The following is a 15,894-nucleotide window of genomic DNA, read 5'->3' on the forward strand; positions in this document are numbered from 1 at the left end:
TAACACGAAAATATAATGAACACGCGTTAACGCAATTCTAGCATAAAACGCGCATATAAAAAAATGTTTTAATAACATGTGAACACGAGAACACGTTGTTCAAGAAATTTATACCGCGATTTGCTTTCCGAGAAAATGATTTTCAGGCTTTAAAATTATTCCTGTGCTTGTAGTTTCAATTGCAAACCGCAAAATATTTTCCATTTTGCAGTTCGAATTTCAAATGCGTTTTTTTCAAATTCTGGTTAAGATTCAACAAGTTGTCTTTTTGGCGATGCTAGGAAAAGAATATGGGCTGTGTACACTGACCTCAGATCAAAATCAAGGCCAGTAGGTAAGGTTAGTTTAGTTTACTCGGCAAAGAGAAGTATGAACGGAAAAATTGTGAAAAATGTATTTTCACATTGGGACTTTATTATGTGCAGAAACACAAGCATCAAGTGTTTCTAGTAACAATGTACCCCAGTATGCTGGAAACCGTATAAATGAATCAGTTGCACAAAGCTATGCCATTTCTGACTCCCCTTAAATACCAAGGCAACAGAAATCAAGATCCCCGCCATCAAACCGTGGTTAGAGCCAACGAGCTCCCACTTGGTACGATCAAAAAAGAATGTCTGGATACGAAATCAAGCGTCCGAAGTCCCAAGAAAAACTATCTTTGTCGACGTAGCAGACTTTAGCAAAACCCCAATAGGACAAAAGGGATGGGGGATGTCTAAAGTATTACGAATGACTGTAATTTGACATTTGCCTCACTGAATGCTAGTTACTTGAAACAGAATCTCTTTTTTCTGTAACAAAAACAAATATGAATATGTATGATATTGTAGATATTGAAGGTTATTTGCGATAATTTGCATATATTTTGGAATTATTTTGCCGTTTGCAATTCAAATTACAAAGCGAAAATAAGATTGAAAACCTGAAAAGCCCCACCCAATACCATGTTTCTGAGAAATTTCATCAAAGTTCAATACATATATTGAATCTAATGTATAATTTCATTTTGCAATTCGAACTGTAAAATGCAAAATATTTTGCAGTTTGCAATTCAAATTACAATGCGCAATTGACATTGAAATCTTTAATTCTGAAACGCAAAACAAAAATTCATTTTGCAATTTGAACTGCAAAATGTAAAATATTTTGCAGTTTGCAATTTAAAATTATAAAACGTAAATAAGATTGAAACGTTAAAATTTCAATTTTGAAAACCCCAAACAATACCACCTTTCTGAGCAACTTCATCGCAGTTCAATACATATTGAATCATTTTGCAATTTGAACTGCAAAATGCAAAATATTTTGAAGTTTGCAATTCATATTATGCAAAATGCAAAATATTTTGCAGTTTGCAATTCAAATCAAAAAAAACGCAAATAAGACTGAATTGTTAAATTTTAAAGTCTGGAAAATCCCAACCACTACCACTTTTCTAAGAAACTGAAAAGCAGTTTATTACATATATTGAATCGATATGAAAAAATATTTTACAATTCGAACAGCAAAATGCAAAATATTTTGCACTTTGTTATTCAAATTAAAAGTTTCAAAGTTTATTTCATTCTCAGTTTGTACATACATAAAAAAATCATGATTTACAAATCGAAATGTACATTGATATCCTAAATTCTGAAAAGCAAAATAAAAATTGTAGTTTGAAATTCAAATTACAAAGCGAAAAGGACATTGAAATACTGAATACTGAAACGCAAAATAAAAATTCGTTTTGCAGTTAATATAAATGTAGAAATTCTATTCTCATTAGTATGTTTGATTGTGACCTTGTTTTATATGTTGTATTGAATATATAGAAAATATGCACATACACTTTTGCAAAAACGTTTTAGGCGTAAGGTTACAAACACAGAATTCTTTTATCTATGGCGAACTAGGAAGAGTGCCACTAATAAATCAAAGAATATTACGGATAATTAACAAAATCATATTAAGAAATATTATTGGAAACATCCAAACATACCAAAATTTATAGAGTTGTTAACGTCTGAAAACAACCTGATTCAGAAAACTCTGTCAATATTTGTATACAAGGCATTTGAACTCCGTAGACCTATATATTATAACTAACACTTTTCTCCTCAAGACATAGAGCATTATGCTACATATTGATTTTTACATTAAAAACTACCGCAAATTTGCATTTATATATTCATACGTGCACATTTCTGTTAACTGTTTAACTTAATAACCTTTCATAAATAATAGAAAGTTTTATGTCAAGTCAGCGTAATATGTTACACTGTACATCATGAAACGACATATTTTTGCTTTCTTTAAAGTTGTTTTCTACTTTAATTATTCATTACAGAAACTGTGGTCTACCAGAATAGAGACGAACATGTCACATTGTATGTGAAATTTATATGCATGCTTATTAATCTTATATTAGAAAGTATATTTTGCTTTAAATTGTGTATCATGACATATTTTGTTCAGGCACATTTATGCTATATCTTACTAAGCATTTATTTAGATTTAAGCATTACAGCTTATCATATGTACGAAACATTAGATGGATGCAATGAAAATAAATGACAAAATGAGTCTTATCAAAATAATGAGAGGGTAAAAAAACTATAACTGTTTGAACACTTTAAACAGTCGTCTCTTAAAAGATTTGTTTTCATAGACGATGTAATAATGTCTTATTAGTGCTATAAAACAGTTCTATTATCTTGATCCGCGTCTAATATGACGGTATATACTGTTGTCTCAAGAGTCTATAAGCACCACAAACTAGCATAAAATTGGAGTAAAGTGATTCAGTTTAAATCACAAACTTTTGACTTACTCATGCCTTGCATCAAATCAAATTTACCGTGTCCTGTCTTCAGCTTACTCCTGGGCCCGGCTTTTATTTACAAAGTTAATGGCCATTTGTTACCCCTTACATATGATCTTTTCATTAACCGTGTCCGCAATTGCCTCGCTCTAAGTGGCTTAAACTCTTCGAAGATAGCCAGTAATAGTTTTCGTAGAGGCGGAGCGAGCTTTTGTTACGCAACTGGCCTTCCTACGTTGTTAGGTGATTGGCGCTCCTCCTGTTACCAGTCATACATAGACAATGGCGCCCAAACACGTTTCCAAATTATTCGTAGTATTATTCGTGTTAGGTAGAGTCGACAAAATGTAATATTCTATAAGTAAATTCTAAGTGTTACGGAACCTTTAAAAGAACTTGAATATCAAAGTACCTGTAATATTTCTTCACTAAATGTACACGCAGTTCTAAAGAAGAAAAAGGGAAATATATACATATAATAACATTGGCGTAGTCAATTTTGAACGCAGGAAGTGTGACCTTTTTGTGATCATTTTCCCGCGCTTAGATTAAAATTTGTTGCAAAATGCATAATTATCTCAACATAATTAAGCATAAAATAAAAAGAAAATTTGTTTGTTTTTCGTGAATATGGAATATATCTCACCTCAAAGTGAGAAAATGTTCACATTTTCACTGGCGCTACGCGCTCGTGAAAATATTTGAGATTTTCTCACCTCTAAGCGAGATATATTCCATATTCACGAAAAACAAACAAATATATATAACGTGAACCGCAAAATAACAGTTCATTTTGCTATTCGAACTGCAAAATTGATATGTTTTGCAGTTTGCAATTCAAATTACGAAGTACAAATTAGATGGAAATGTTAAATAATAAAGCATGAAAGGCAAAAAATTACAGAATCTTTATTTATAAAGCGAATCGTCGTTCAAATATATATACCTTGAACCGCAAAATAAAATTCATTTTGCAATTCGAACTGCAAAATGCATAGTGTTTTGCAGTTTGCAATTCAAATTTAAAAGTGCAAATTGGGTTGAAATGTTTAATTTAAAAGCCTGAAAGCAAAATACAGAACAGAACAGAACAGAACAGTAATTTATTGATATAACTTGAACATGTACAGTTCATCGTTATAAGAACAAACTATACTAAACATGCATAGCAATGCGAGAGTGAACAAAACAAAAGAACATTCAGTTAAAATTCATTCAATATTATTTGCAGCGTGACCTGCCGTGAGAATCAAAGACATATATGTAATAGTTTCTAGATAATATTCCCTCAGGGATAATCTTTCTTCAGTGATTGTACAATATGAGATAATATACGAAGGATACAATGTACACATTCATTGAATGTAAAAACCGCAACTTTCTCGGAAAGCGAATCGAAGTTCATCTACCTATATATAACTCGAACCACAAAATCATTCATTTTGCAATTCGAACTGCAAAATGCAAAACTGCAAAATGGAAATCAGTTTGCGGTTTGCATTTCGAACTGCAAAATGCAAACTGCAAAATACAAATCAGTTTGCCGTTTGCATTTCGAACTGCAAAATGCAAAACAGTTTGCAGTTTGCAATTCGAATTGCGAACTGCAAAATGCAAACTGCGGACCAACTTAACGCCTATATAAATGAAATGTATCAACAAATTATTTTGCAACAAATGTGTTTGAGTTTTTTTTACTGAGGTCCGATACATGTGAGCGGTGCAACACGTATGTTTGATTCGTGTTGAAATTGTTATAACAATGCATATTGCCAGCATTGGCGCTAAATGTTCATGTATACGTACGTGTAATCAAACACATGTAAAAATGGCGACGCTTGAAGATGCCGCGGCGCACGGGAAAGTCGTCAGATTCTGTGTGGAATACGGAATAGCTCCGCAGTATGCTCTTGAAGAAGTTGTAACGTGGTGAAAGGCATCAGGATATTTCACGGATAATTGTTTGTAAGTTGCCTATATAAATGAAATGTATCAACAAATTATTTTGCAACAAATGTGTTTGAGTTTTTTTTACTGAGGTCCGATACATGTGAGCGGTGCAACACGTATGTTTGATTCGTGTTGAAATTGTTATAACAATGCATATTGCCAGCATTGGCGCTAAATGTTCATGTATACGTACGTGTAATCAAACACATGTAAAAATGGCGACGCTTGAAGATGCCGCGGCGCACGGGAAAGCCGTCAGATTCTGTTTTGAATACGGAATAGCTCCGCAGTATGCTCTTGAAGAAGTTGTAACGTGGTGAAAGGCATCAGGATATTTCACGGATAATTGTTTGTAAGTTGCCTATTTTTGGCCTATCATCATCTTTTTACTCTGCTCTTAGTCCTGTTTAAGTCGGTTTTATGGAACTATTTTATTTTCGTGTTTTTTTGCTCGGCGCGGCCGCGTTGCGAAAAAGAATTAAGATGTTTGAAAAACGTAGCGACTAACTGTTAAAAGGTTGACCACTTAACATATGTCTAAAATAGTTGGGTCTCTTTAATAAAATATCTTATTTCCCAAAAACACAGTTGAGCTGGAAAAATCCAATGAAGCAAACTTTTACGAAGTTTATAAACAACATTCCCATAAAACAGGGTTTTGATATACCTTTTCACAGAAGTGATTTTACATAACTATGAAATCTAAAACATTTTAGAGACATAATGACGAGGTCGCGGTGCGAAAAGACGTTTATCAGTGTTCTTCTGTTAAGAATAAGTGTCCGCCATTTGAGTTAAGATTCTTCGGCAAGATAGCGGGAGGGATTCCGTCCCGAGACCCGCGAATCAATAAGTTTTCAATTCACTCTACCCGCATTTCAAACTTCATGACACTCGTGTTTTCGTTGCCAGAGCCGCGGGATGAAAATGCGGAATTGCACAGATCAGTAACACTACTTAAGCCTATTTGGCTCTCACAATATTTGGCGATTTGATAACATGGCTTGGAATGCTATTTAACTTTGTTGCTTGGAGATTGTATTCAACTTATTACTCTTTCAGTTAGTCCTTGATGATAAGGGCTTTAACAAATGTTAAACTTACCTTATCTTGATGCTAATAAGAAATATTATCCCGTGAAAGTATTATGACAATCTTACTCAAAATAAGGTTTTTATCAATGTCATCTGGAAATGAAAACAATCAAAAGTGTTCCCGAGTTCAAACATTATTCTTATAGAAAAGATCTTTAGTTAGGTTTGTAAATGTAATTATAAATTCTATGCTTCAGTTCTCCATATCTAAACAGAAGTCTTGCGCCTAGTCAGTAATTAATGGATTTAGGTTTGTTATTATTATTATATTTTATTGTCCTTTATGGATCGTAGAGTTCATTCAATTCCGCTTAAGCTGGTGCTAGTAGGCGTGTGGGTGTTGCACATACCATAAACTCAATCAACCAAGTCTGCTATTATTTTGATTGCCTGCATTCTATGTTTCCAAAGGACCTTCGTATAGATTTTATAATTCATCCACTATCCAGAATATTTCCAGATATTTTATATACCTGTTCATTTAATTCTTGGTGTTCCTTTCGTAAAGATGAAGAACAGGCAGAAATAATTCAATGACATGTGATATCATTACCAATTAATGTAGTATACATGCTATTATTTGAAATGTATTTCATTGCTAATAGATACCAGTCATAACTTCATCCTAGCAATAGACTATAGACAATGATATGGGTTTAATTCGATATATTTGCTCCTTTGCTTTTTCTATGCTTCATACTGTTAGGTACCTTTGATAAATTGTTTGATTTCATTTTTCTGTTATAAAACGGGTATAACGGGAATATATGGGTTCCACAAACGTTGAGTAAAATTAATTTTGACCTAAGTAATATTCTATATTAGGTACTAGTGTAACATTTATATAACAATTTATTTTAGGATATGTTTTTTCATCCCCTATCACGATTAGTAATATATATTTTTGTCTCTCTTGTAGAGCAATTGGAAAGGAGATACACCGCTGTTATCCTTGATCTGATCTCATAACAAATGAAGAACATCATGAACATTTCGCATTTCATAACTAGCTATCATTTATTGAAAAATAGTTTTAATTAGAATGTTAATTAATCTTTAAACTAATATGACCTCTACAGTAACACGTAATTAGAGATTCATTATATTAGAAAGCATGCAATCAACGCCAAAAACGCAGTTGAAAACTGGAGATATTTCAAGCGACGTCAAGTGTAATATTAGTAGTAGTATCATATTGTAGTATATTGATGATACCTGTAGAACTTATCTTGCTGGAGGTAAGCCTGATTTAACATTCTAAAATGATAATTATGAAATTTGTCATTTCGTAACAGCATGCCAAGATCCTATAAGACCAGGTCCCAATTTCACGAACAAAAACTTGAGTAGTCCATTAGCTAAGTCTGTTATTTCAAATGCTTGCTTTTGCTCTTTATGCGTCTTCAATGTTGACTTTTTGCATCTATATCAGAACCTGATATGATGAATGTATGGATCAAAACACAACAATTCTGAATTTTACAGAAAACTTAGTATAGAAATAAGAAATATTCTTAAGCAAATACTTGAGTTTGTTATATCGTGCTTAACAGACTGAACAAATACTATTAACCATAAAAATATAATTTTATATGAATTACACTATTCAAAGTGCATATTTTAATAGCCTGGAGAGAAACTAGACGAGTGCTTAAAAGTGATTCAACGCGGCGCCGCCATGATTTATGTATTTAAAAATAACTACATAAGTAATATATCAACTAATAATAAATAATAATACCAAAAGTAACACTAACAACCTAAAATAAGCATAAAATCAAGCAGCTAAGCAACAACATAGATTTCAATCTTACTTGTTCTAAGTTTATCACACATGTATATCTGTGCTCAATATCATATTACATAAACATGACATGCACTGAATCATACAACAAAGCTTTCATTTCTTATCGCATTACACTCGATATATATTTCGGTTTCCATGGAGACAACAAATATTTCATTTCAAGGTTCGAGTACAGCACTGTTTAAACTCGGCAAGTAAAACATAAACCTTGTTACATATGTTTTGTGTGGGTGATACCAAACAAAATTGTTCATCGGCACTCTTGCATAACCGCCTTTACATTTGTACTGACACATCGTGCATATAATGTATGACAAATATCTTTATGACGTTAATCAAAGCTATTTAATATAACGCCGTAAAAATTGTTTGTGTATATTTAAAAAATAATCAAGGCCTTCGAGTGGTTTATCGTCTGATTTACCACGGTTCAGAATTCAGATGCGTAGGAATTGAATCACGAGGGCGTTAACCCGAGTGGTTAAATACTGAAGCATCTGAACGATGAACCGTGGTAAATTAGACGATAAATCACAAGAAGGCCTTGATTGTTTTCATTCTGACATGTTCATTGATATATTTTAATAAATATTATGCTGGGCTTCATTTTGCGAGGAGGAATGTGGCGGACGTCATGCGACAATTTGATCCTGTTGAGTCTCGAATAAAACCTGAAGTATATGTATAATGCAATTAAGAAGAACACAGGTTCGTTCATTTTAATAATCTATTGGTTTAAAAAGTGTCTTCTAATTCTAATGTCCAGTCTTTGTCAAGTATTGTTTTGATTTTCAATCGGGCAACCTCAATTGCTTACTAAAGTCATTTTAAATTACTTACTTAGGTCGGTTTAAAATAAGAAAATGATAATGTATTATGTTTTACCAGCTTACTTAATAACAGTTTATCCCTTTTGATTGCTCAGTTTCAGTTATTTTCTATTTCAGTTTCTTATTATAGGCTATATGTAAAAAATATTGTATTGATCAACTGTATCAACTATACAGAGGCAAGTTACTGCAAGTTGGTCCAGCAGCGATGTAAGCTAGGTCGTTTAATGTGAAGGTAAATCCGCCTACTATTTCCATTGTTGTCACATTTAAGCAGGATGCAAAGAAGCCAAAGCAAATCCCAAATAGGCTTGACAAGACTAACTTAACATACAACAAATCTGTTAAAACGAAGCCTGCCATGCATCCAGCTGAAACAAGACTTGCTATGATTGGCATCGTCATTGTTTTTATCAATTTAGACCGTATCATGATACCGGGAAGCAGACGCCCTATAATACTAAAGGCATTTAAAAGGAAAAGTCCGAAATGAGCGTTGTCTTGTGATAGACCCGAGTCCTCGAATGCATCTACAATAAACGTTATAAGAATAACGACAGGCGGGTATGAAAACGCCATTCCAACAATAAAGAAAATAAAGCTTCTATTTTTGGCAAGATGTTTTATGCGTTTAGATAACGTTATTTCTTGAGAATTCTGTTTGTATTCAACCTCGGAGTGATTCGTTTCAGTATCTTTACAATTGTTGTGTCTCTGCGTCGGACCTGCGCTAGGAGAACTGTTGTCTTGATGAGTCCTGTCCGTATTTTCCACGTCTTCATAATTTTGACCGTTGTTGCTCCTAATCTGCCGATTTGTTTGATCAGACAACGGAAAGCTGTTGGCCTGTTGAAACTGGGTGATAGTAGTGACTTGGAGTGATTGATTTAATTCAGGTGAATGCTCATTCTGATGAAATATACTAGGTGAAGAGAAGCTGTCCTCTTCATAAGCGTTATTAATCCTTGAATGACCATTTCCTTGATGTACGGAATCAGACGGATATGTTCCGTTGCGGCTACCTTGTTGTCTTGTTTCTTTTTGTCTGCCACTGCTTAAATTCTTACCCGTGCTCTTTATTTCGGCGACTGTCGTACTTTTGATGTTTCGGCGTGGTTTTGTCCTTAGCAGAGCACAAGGGATTGTATTTATTACCAAGCCAGCACAAATCAGCAAAGTGCCACGAAGGCCGTATGTACCACTGTAAAGAAATTGTATTGCCTTATATACTTCTATTTATGACACAAATTATTGTCGTAAAATGTCGTACAGCTTAAGATTAAAATTAAAATAATGATACTAACTCGTACAGTGTGAAAATAATAAAATCTAAAATAACGGCTTTATAATGGTATTTTGTCATTATGAACTAGAACATTTAACATTTACTCTACTAATCGATGGAACTTTCAGTTTTACTGTGCCAGCTGTAAAACGTTATGGTTTTTAGTTACTTATGTAAAACGAACTCACGTTAGGAAAGCCAGGATATATGAAAACAGCATTCCTCCTATGCCAGAGCAGGCACTGAACACAGATAACAGAATAAGAGACTGTCTGCTAGTGAAATGTTGTCCAACTGCAGCGGACGACACAATGTACCTACACATTGACCCTATCGCTAAAACATAATATAGTAGGTTTATTGTGACAGTAGCTCGATCTGAGATGCTGTATTCGGCTCTATTGGATTTTGCCATATTGGATCTTATGAGTCGCGCAAGCGCCGAGTGTGATCCGTCTTTGCAAAATCCACGAGAGCCGAAATACAAAATCCCAGATCTAGCTACTGTTGTAATGACCATTTTATTATATACCTCCACCTTTTTGTTTGTTGTTTTGCTATCGAACGAAAACTTTAATGTTTCTCGATGTTAAAATAGAAATGAATGAAGGTTTTGAATACGCTATTTATAGAACTGTGTCATGTCATGCATATTTAACAAAAGTAGTCCGACAACATACAATACAAAAGGTAATATTTGGATCGTTTCCCGCTTGTATATATTAACTTGTGAAATACAGTGCAACCTCTGCAGAGCAACACCCTTTGGGAGATACAAATATTGACTGTTATGTAGAGGTTGTTGTTCTGGAGATGTAGATTTTATAGTATATTTCAGCTTAGGGAAATTTTGATGATGTTGTTACAGAGAGGACCGCTCTGGAGAGGTTGTACTGTACAAGCTGTATTTTGACAGCATTTATATAGGTATATAATAAAATGTCATATCTGTATGAAGGCAGTTTCACTAGTGTTGAAGATCATGCAAATGTAACAATAAAACAGCAATTTTACAGAACGTCAAAGTTAGGTTGATATAATGTTCATGAAATGACTAGACTTATATCTGCAATTAGACATGCTTTCTGATAATATTTCTTAATATTTAATACATATACGTGTCATAACAGTAAAAATTAAGACACTTGCTAAAACGTCCGTTACATAAGTTTACGTTTAAATTTACTTTTATACAATACAGCTAAATTAATTTTAACAGACTTGTACACAAACGAAAGAGACAATTCAAAATCAAACTAAAAAGCATACACATTGCAATTCCAATTGTTACAATAAGGAAAGGTATAGATGTAGCAAAATATGACAGTCCCAGTCCAGTCGAAGCCAAAAGTGAACCAGCCAGCCCGATTTTCACCATTCCAAATCTGTGTATGAGAATTCCATGCAGAAAGGCTACAAAACAAAAATTAAAAATGCTTGAGATGATTTGTTTCGGTTTGTAACTACATTCCTATACATGAAGCACTCTGGAACGGTTTCTGGTTTAGAGAATTCAAATTGTGCATTTATATATATAATTTTAAGCATTAATCCTTGTTTTTACTTCGTTTACTTGTGGCCAAGTTGTGGGTATTCTGGTACTTTGTCAATGTGTCGTACCGATGATTGTGACAGTCGTGTGAAGAAGCATCGGTGAAGTACATGAATCTGGCATGAGTTACTACGCAAGAACCCTGTCGATTTAATTTCTAAAGTCAGCTGAAGTGTATTCTTTCCAGAAAAATTTACTAGTTTATTAAATTTAGTATTGGTTTAATTTTCTAACACTAGTAACATAGAAAGTAAGGGACCGTGTTTCATTCCTTATATTTACTGTACAATATTTTATAAATACACAATATTAAACACATTTTCCCAAGCAAACCTGTTGTTTATTCGTCAACGCTGAAATATTTCTGCTCAATTAAAAACTGGAGGGCAAAAATTATCAACCGTGAAATAACGTTAAAGGGAATTCCTATAGTTTTTATGCGCATCTTTCTGCGCAGCCGACACTATCTATGGAAAATTAACTAGCGGAGAGAATTTTCTTAAAATTTGCATGATTTTATTAAGAATCATATCAGAAAAAGAATTATGCAAAACAATGGGGGTCCCGGTGCTACGTTTTGAGTTATCTGCCCCTGAATGCGACTTTTTTGCTCTTTTAGGTCATTTTCAAGGGCAGATAACTCAAAGTAATGGTTAGTTACACTTTATTTGATTTCCAAATAGTGTTTGTTACTTTATTTCCTGCAACTGTACTGACGGAATTTATACTATAGTCGCTTACGCAAACAAATAGAAAATTTCTTCAAATTAGGCCCCTTTCTTCAAGAAAAATATAGTATGTTTACTCATTGAAACACAGCAACAATTCTGTTTGACAGAACGGTTAAAAGCTTTGCATAATGTCTGGAAATGTAATAACAAAAAAAATGTAAAATGAAATGTGGTATCCGTTTGCTAGATTTTGAGTTATCTGCCCTTGAAAATGACCAAAAAGAGCAAAAATCTCGCATTCGGGGCAGATAACTCAAAAGGTAGCACCGTTACCCCAAATTATTTTTGCATAAATTCGTTTCTAATATGATGCTCTATGATCATGCAAAGTTTAAGAAAATTCTCTCCGCTAGTTAAAATTTTCCTTCTTTACCTATATATAAAAAACCACTGATATGTCCAACCGGAAGCTAACGTGACGATTTACGACGACGTTTACGACAAACTGAATGTGTTTGTATATTCATTCTTCTTAAAACAAACCATAGACCTGTCTTCGATCTGACGCTTTATGGTTTAATAATGCAGACATAATGAATAAATTGCCGCAGAAACGCTTCAAAACAATGTTGCCTTAAAATGACGTCATTGACGTCATGACGTTACGTGTCAGATAACGCGCAAAATCAATAGCTTTTATCTTGAAAGAAGGTAATTCTGTGCATTTTCTTTATTCAAACTATTTTCAAATAACCATTATTTGCTGAAATATTTTTTATGAATCTTTTGCTCTGAATAATAATCAATATTTTGCTTCTTTTATGTAGTTATATTGAAATGTTATGCGGAATGTAAGAAAATGGATGATGGTAACCAATGTTATTTGGAATATAGTTGGGTGAGAGGTTACTTGTTTCGGCCATTTTCAAATAAAAAATCTAGCAGTTAGATTTGTAATACCTATTTTACAGGTTCCGTTGATAATTTGTTACTTATATACTAAAACTAAGATCTAAAATTGTTCAAATTTCAGTAGAAAATTGTGGTTTCTTGAATTGAATTGATGTTACCATGAAAACGAAGCCCGTGACCTATGTATCTAAATGTAAAATTCAAAAGCGTTGACACTAGTCTATTTAAGAAACACAGCTTCTGATTTTTTTTTTATTTCAACAATATCCATGAGAATAAAAATAGCATGCTGAACGATTTTTCCATGAAAAATTCCAGACGAGGGGTACTGCTGTAAGTATTCTAAGCTTAGAAATTTGTTTGAATAAATGCAGAAAACACGAAAATATAACTTACGTTAGAAATAATATGTTTTAAAGCTACATCAACTAGAAAGATAATCTTATTCAATATTATTTTATAAGAAATTACGACAAAAAGCAAGATATAAGCCATTTAAACATCTCTGTTGCCATGGTTACTTTAAACTTTAAGAAAAATAGGGTACCATGTATAGTGCTTGGTATTTTACTAATAATATTACCCAAATATTCCATGTCGGTCATTAACAGAATGGCACTGAAGCCGTCGAAAACTCCTATTTTTATACATAGTTGTTTAAAAATGAGAGAAAATGCGTTACCATGAAAACACGAGCCCCGCGACATATACATTTTATGCTTATATTAGAAAGCTAACGTGCATACTAGTAAAATTATAGATTATGCTGACTTCTACGGATATCAATGAAACTAAAATACACTGAAAAGTGTTTAATATCCGTATTTTCCTTCTTCTTTCAATATGAAATACTTTTGAAGGGTCATGTTCTTCAAACCTGGATAAAAAATGAACTTGAAGGGACAAAGACAAACGAAACTGAGATTTTAGCAGTTAAAACTTCATATTACACGAAATACAAAAAGATGCTGCGGTTCAACTAATTTGAATTTACCCTTGTAACAAGGTAACCTACCTCCTTAAGCAATTTTGATCGCGACTCAATGCCCGAACCTATATATACTGAACGTCACTGAGTAGGATTTACGTTAATTGATGATATAAAAGCACCCAAGTGGTACAATAAAAGCGTAATGAAGTATTGTTCACTCATAAACCTGACTGTATAGATCTAACAATTGAAAATATTTTGAAAAGACTTTAAGCGTTTCGTCAGATTAATTGTCAGAAAATACTAAATAGTATTACGCATTACAAACCGAACAATCCCGTGCTTTCTTTGTTTTACCTGTACTAAAACTAACGGCAACACCTACAAACTGTATCAGTGATGCCTCTGCTCTTGAAGCCTGAAATACTGTCATGAACTCCACAAATAGAGCTCCGAGAGAATAACAAAATCCCATTGGTACCACCGTCACATAACATCCTGACACGAAGACCATCCATTTGTGCATCTTGATAATCATTGACATTCTTGAACAAGTTTCAGCAAGTACCGAATTGAATCGGAAGATAATTTTAGATGAGGCAAAAGTTTCGAGAATAAACTTGTTATCCTATGCAGTACTGGGCATTAACGTGTATTTTCATCCTTGTGGTGAAACTGTGATTTTAGTAAATAAAAATGTTTTCTCGAATAAACTTTGAATTTTCACGAAAAATGATTTTATTTTTTTACAAAAATTATGTTAATTGTCATGAAATGCATCTAGTGATCCTCTGCAGAAAATTTGCCACCATATATAATGATATATGTAAAATATTATGTATATTATCCGTCACACAACAAATTAGATATGATGTCATGCAGCCACTTGAAAAATGAAAGCAAAAAAGATTGGTACAAGAATAAAAATATACATTTGATGTATACTGAATGAATAAAAAAACGGCGCGTGCATTGGCCCCAAAAATTATTCCTTTCCAATGTGAAAATTTAGAAGAATTTGTATAATTGAATAAGAGTATGAAAGTAGTACTTTGTGCTACATGAAGCATGACTTCATCAGCTCATGGTCTTTGCTTTCAGATATATGGATATTGGTTCGCCGGTAACAAATATCGACCATCCGTAAAAGTCGTAAAACCATTAGAGCAGGAATAACTGCCAGATTTACAGTGACAAAACTTTGAGTTAACTTTCGCGTTGTTAAGCGCTACGGTACATGACGTTGACGTAATTTAAACGTTGACCAGGTGTGGTTACTTTGGGTAATATAACTGGAAAATGTCCACATGTATTAAATTTTGATATTTACAGATGCACACAGTGACTGGTGTATATCACGAAATATAGTCCATGGTGTCAAAGGACAAGCGGGAATTGGGAATATAATGCCAACCCTTCGTTAACCCCAAAAGGTTTATATGTTATAGAATATGTTCATTATTTATGCCAATAGATTTCGTGCATTTTTATTTGTAAGATTCGTAAAGAATTTATACGAAATATTTTGAATTGTACTGTGTTTACTGTTACATTTATTTACATATATAGCGTATAATTTTGTGTAACTATAGTTGTATAACTTTGTAAAACTTGCTGTCAGCGTCATGAAACTTTGTTGGTAGGAAATAAAACTTTATATTTGATAAATTTGAACTATACTTTGTCCTTTTTTCTCTTCAATACAAACAGTATAGAAACTATCATCAAGTTATTCATGTATCTACAGGAGAGCTGTCCGCGTTAACATTTTGCTCCTATGCATAAAAGTCAAACTTAATACAGAGAGGGTGTTAATTGTTCTTGATTAAGACATAATTAAAATAATATAATATAAGAGATAAACTAATCTGAAAGGATGGTGGAAGACCCCATGTGCCGAACGGGCAACTGCGTAGAAGTATCGACCTACTTTAAGCCAGTTAGGTGGCTATTTAAATGAAAATGAATCTACATCGCACGAATATATTTTTCTGATTAAACGAAACAATAAAAACTGTACACGAAAGTGTCGTTTCATCTAATTAATATTAATGTA

General features: G+C 33.2%; 1 protein-coding gene across 1 annotated transcript in view; it reads right to left on the bottom strand.

Annotated features, from left to right (window-relative positions):
• LOC128558854 (rhodopsin, G0-coupled-like) overlaps positions 1-14,382 on the bottom strand; it is a 33,550-nt gene extending 19,168 nt beyond the window's left edge. The window contains exon 1 of the mRNA XM_053549066.1: positions 14,196-14,382. Coding sequence (XP_053405041.1) covers positions 14,196-14,382 — 187 coding nt within the window. The remainder of the gene's footprint in view (positions 1-14,195) is intronic.
• Positions 14,383-15,894: the final 1,512 nt, after the last annotated feature.

The sequence above is a fragment of the Mercenaria mercenaria genome, chromosome 8 (genome assembly GCF_021730395.1).
Source record: "Mercenaria mercenaria strain notata chromosome 8, MADL_Memer_1, whole genome shotgun sequence".
Taxonomy (NCBI): Eukaryota; Metazoa; Mollusca; class Bivalvia; order Venerida; family Veneridae; genus Mercenaria; species Mercenaria mercenaria.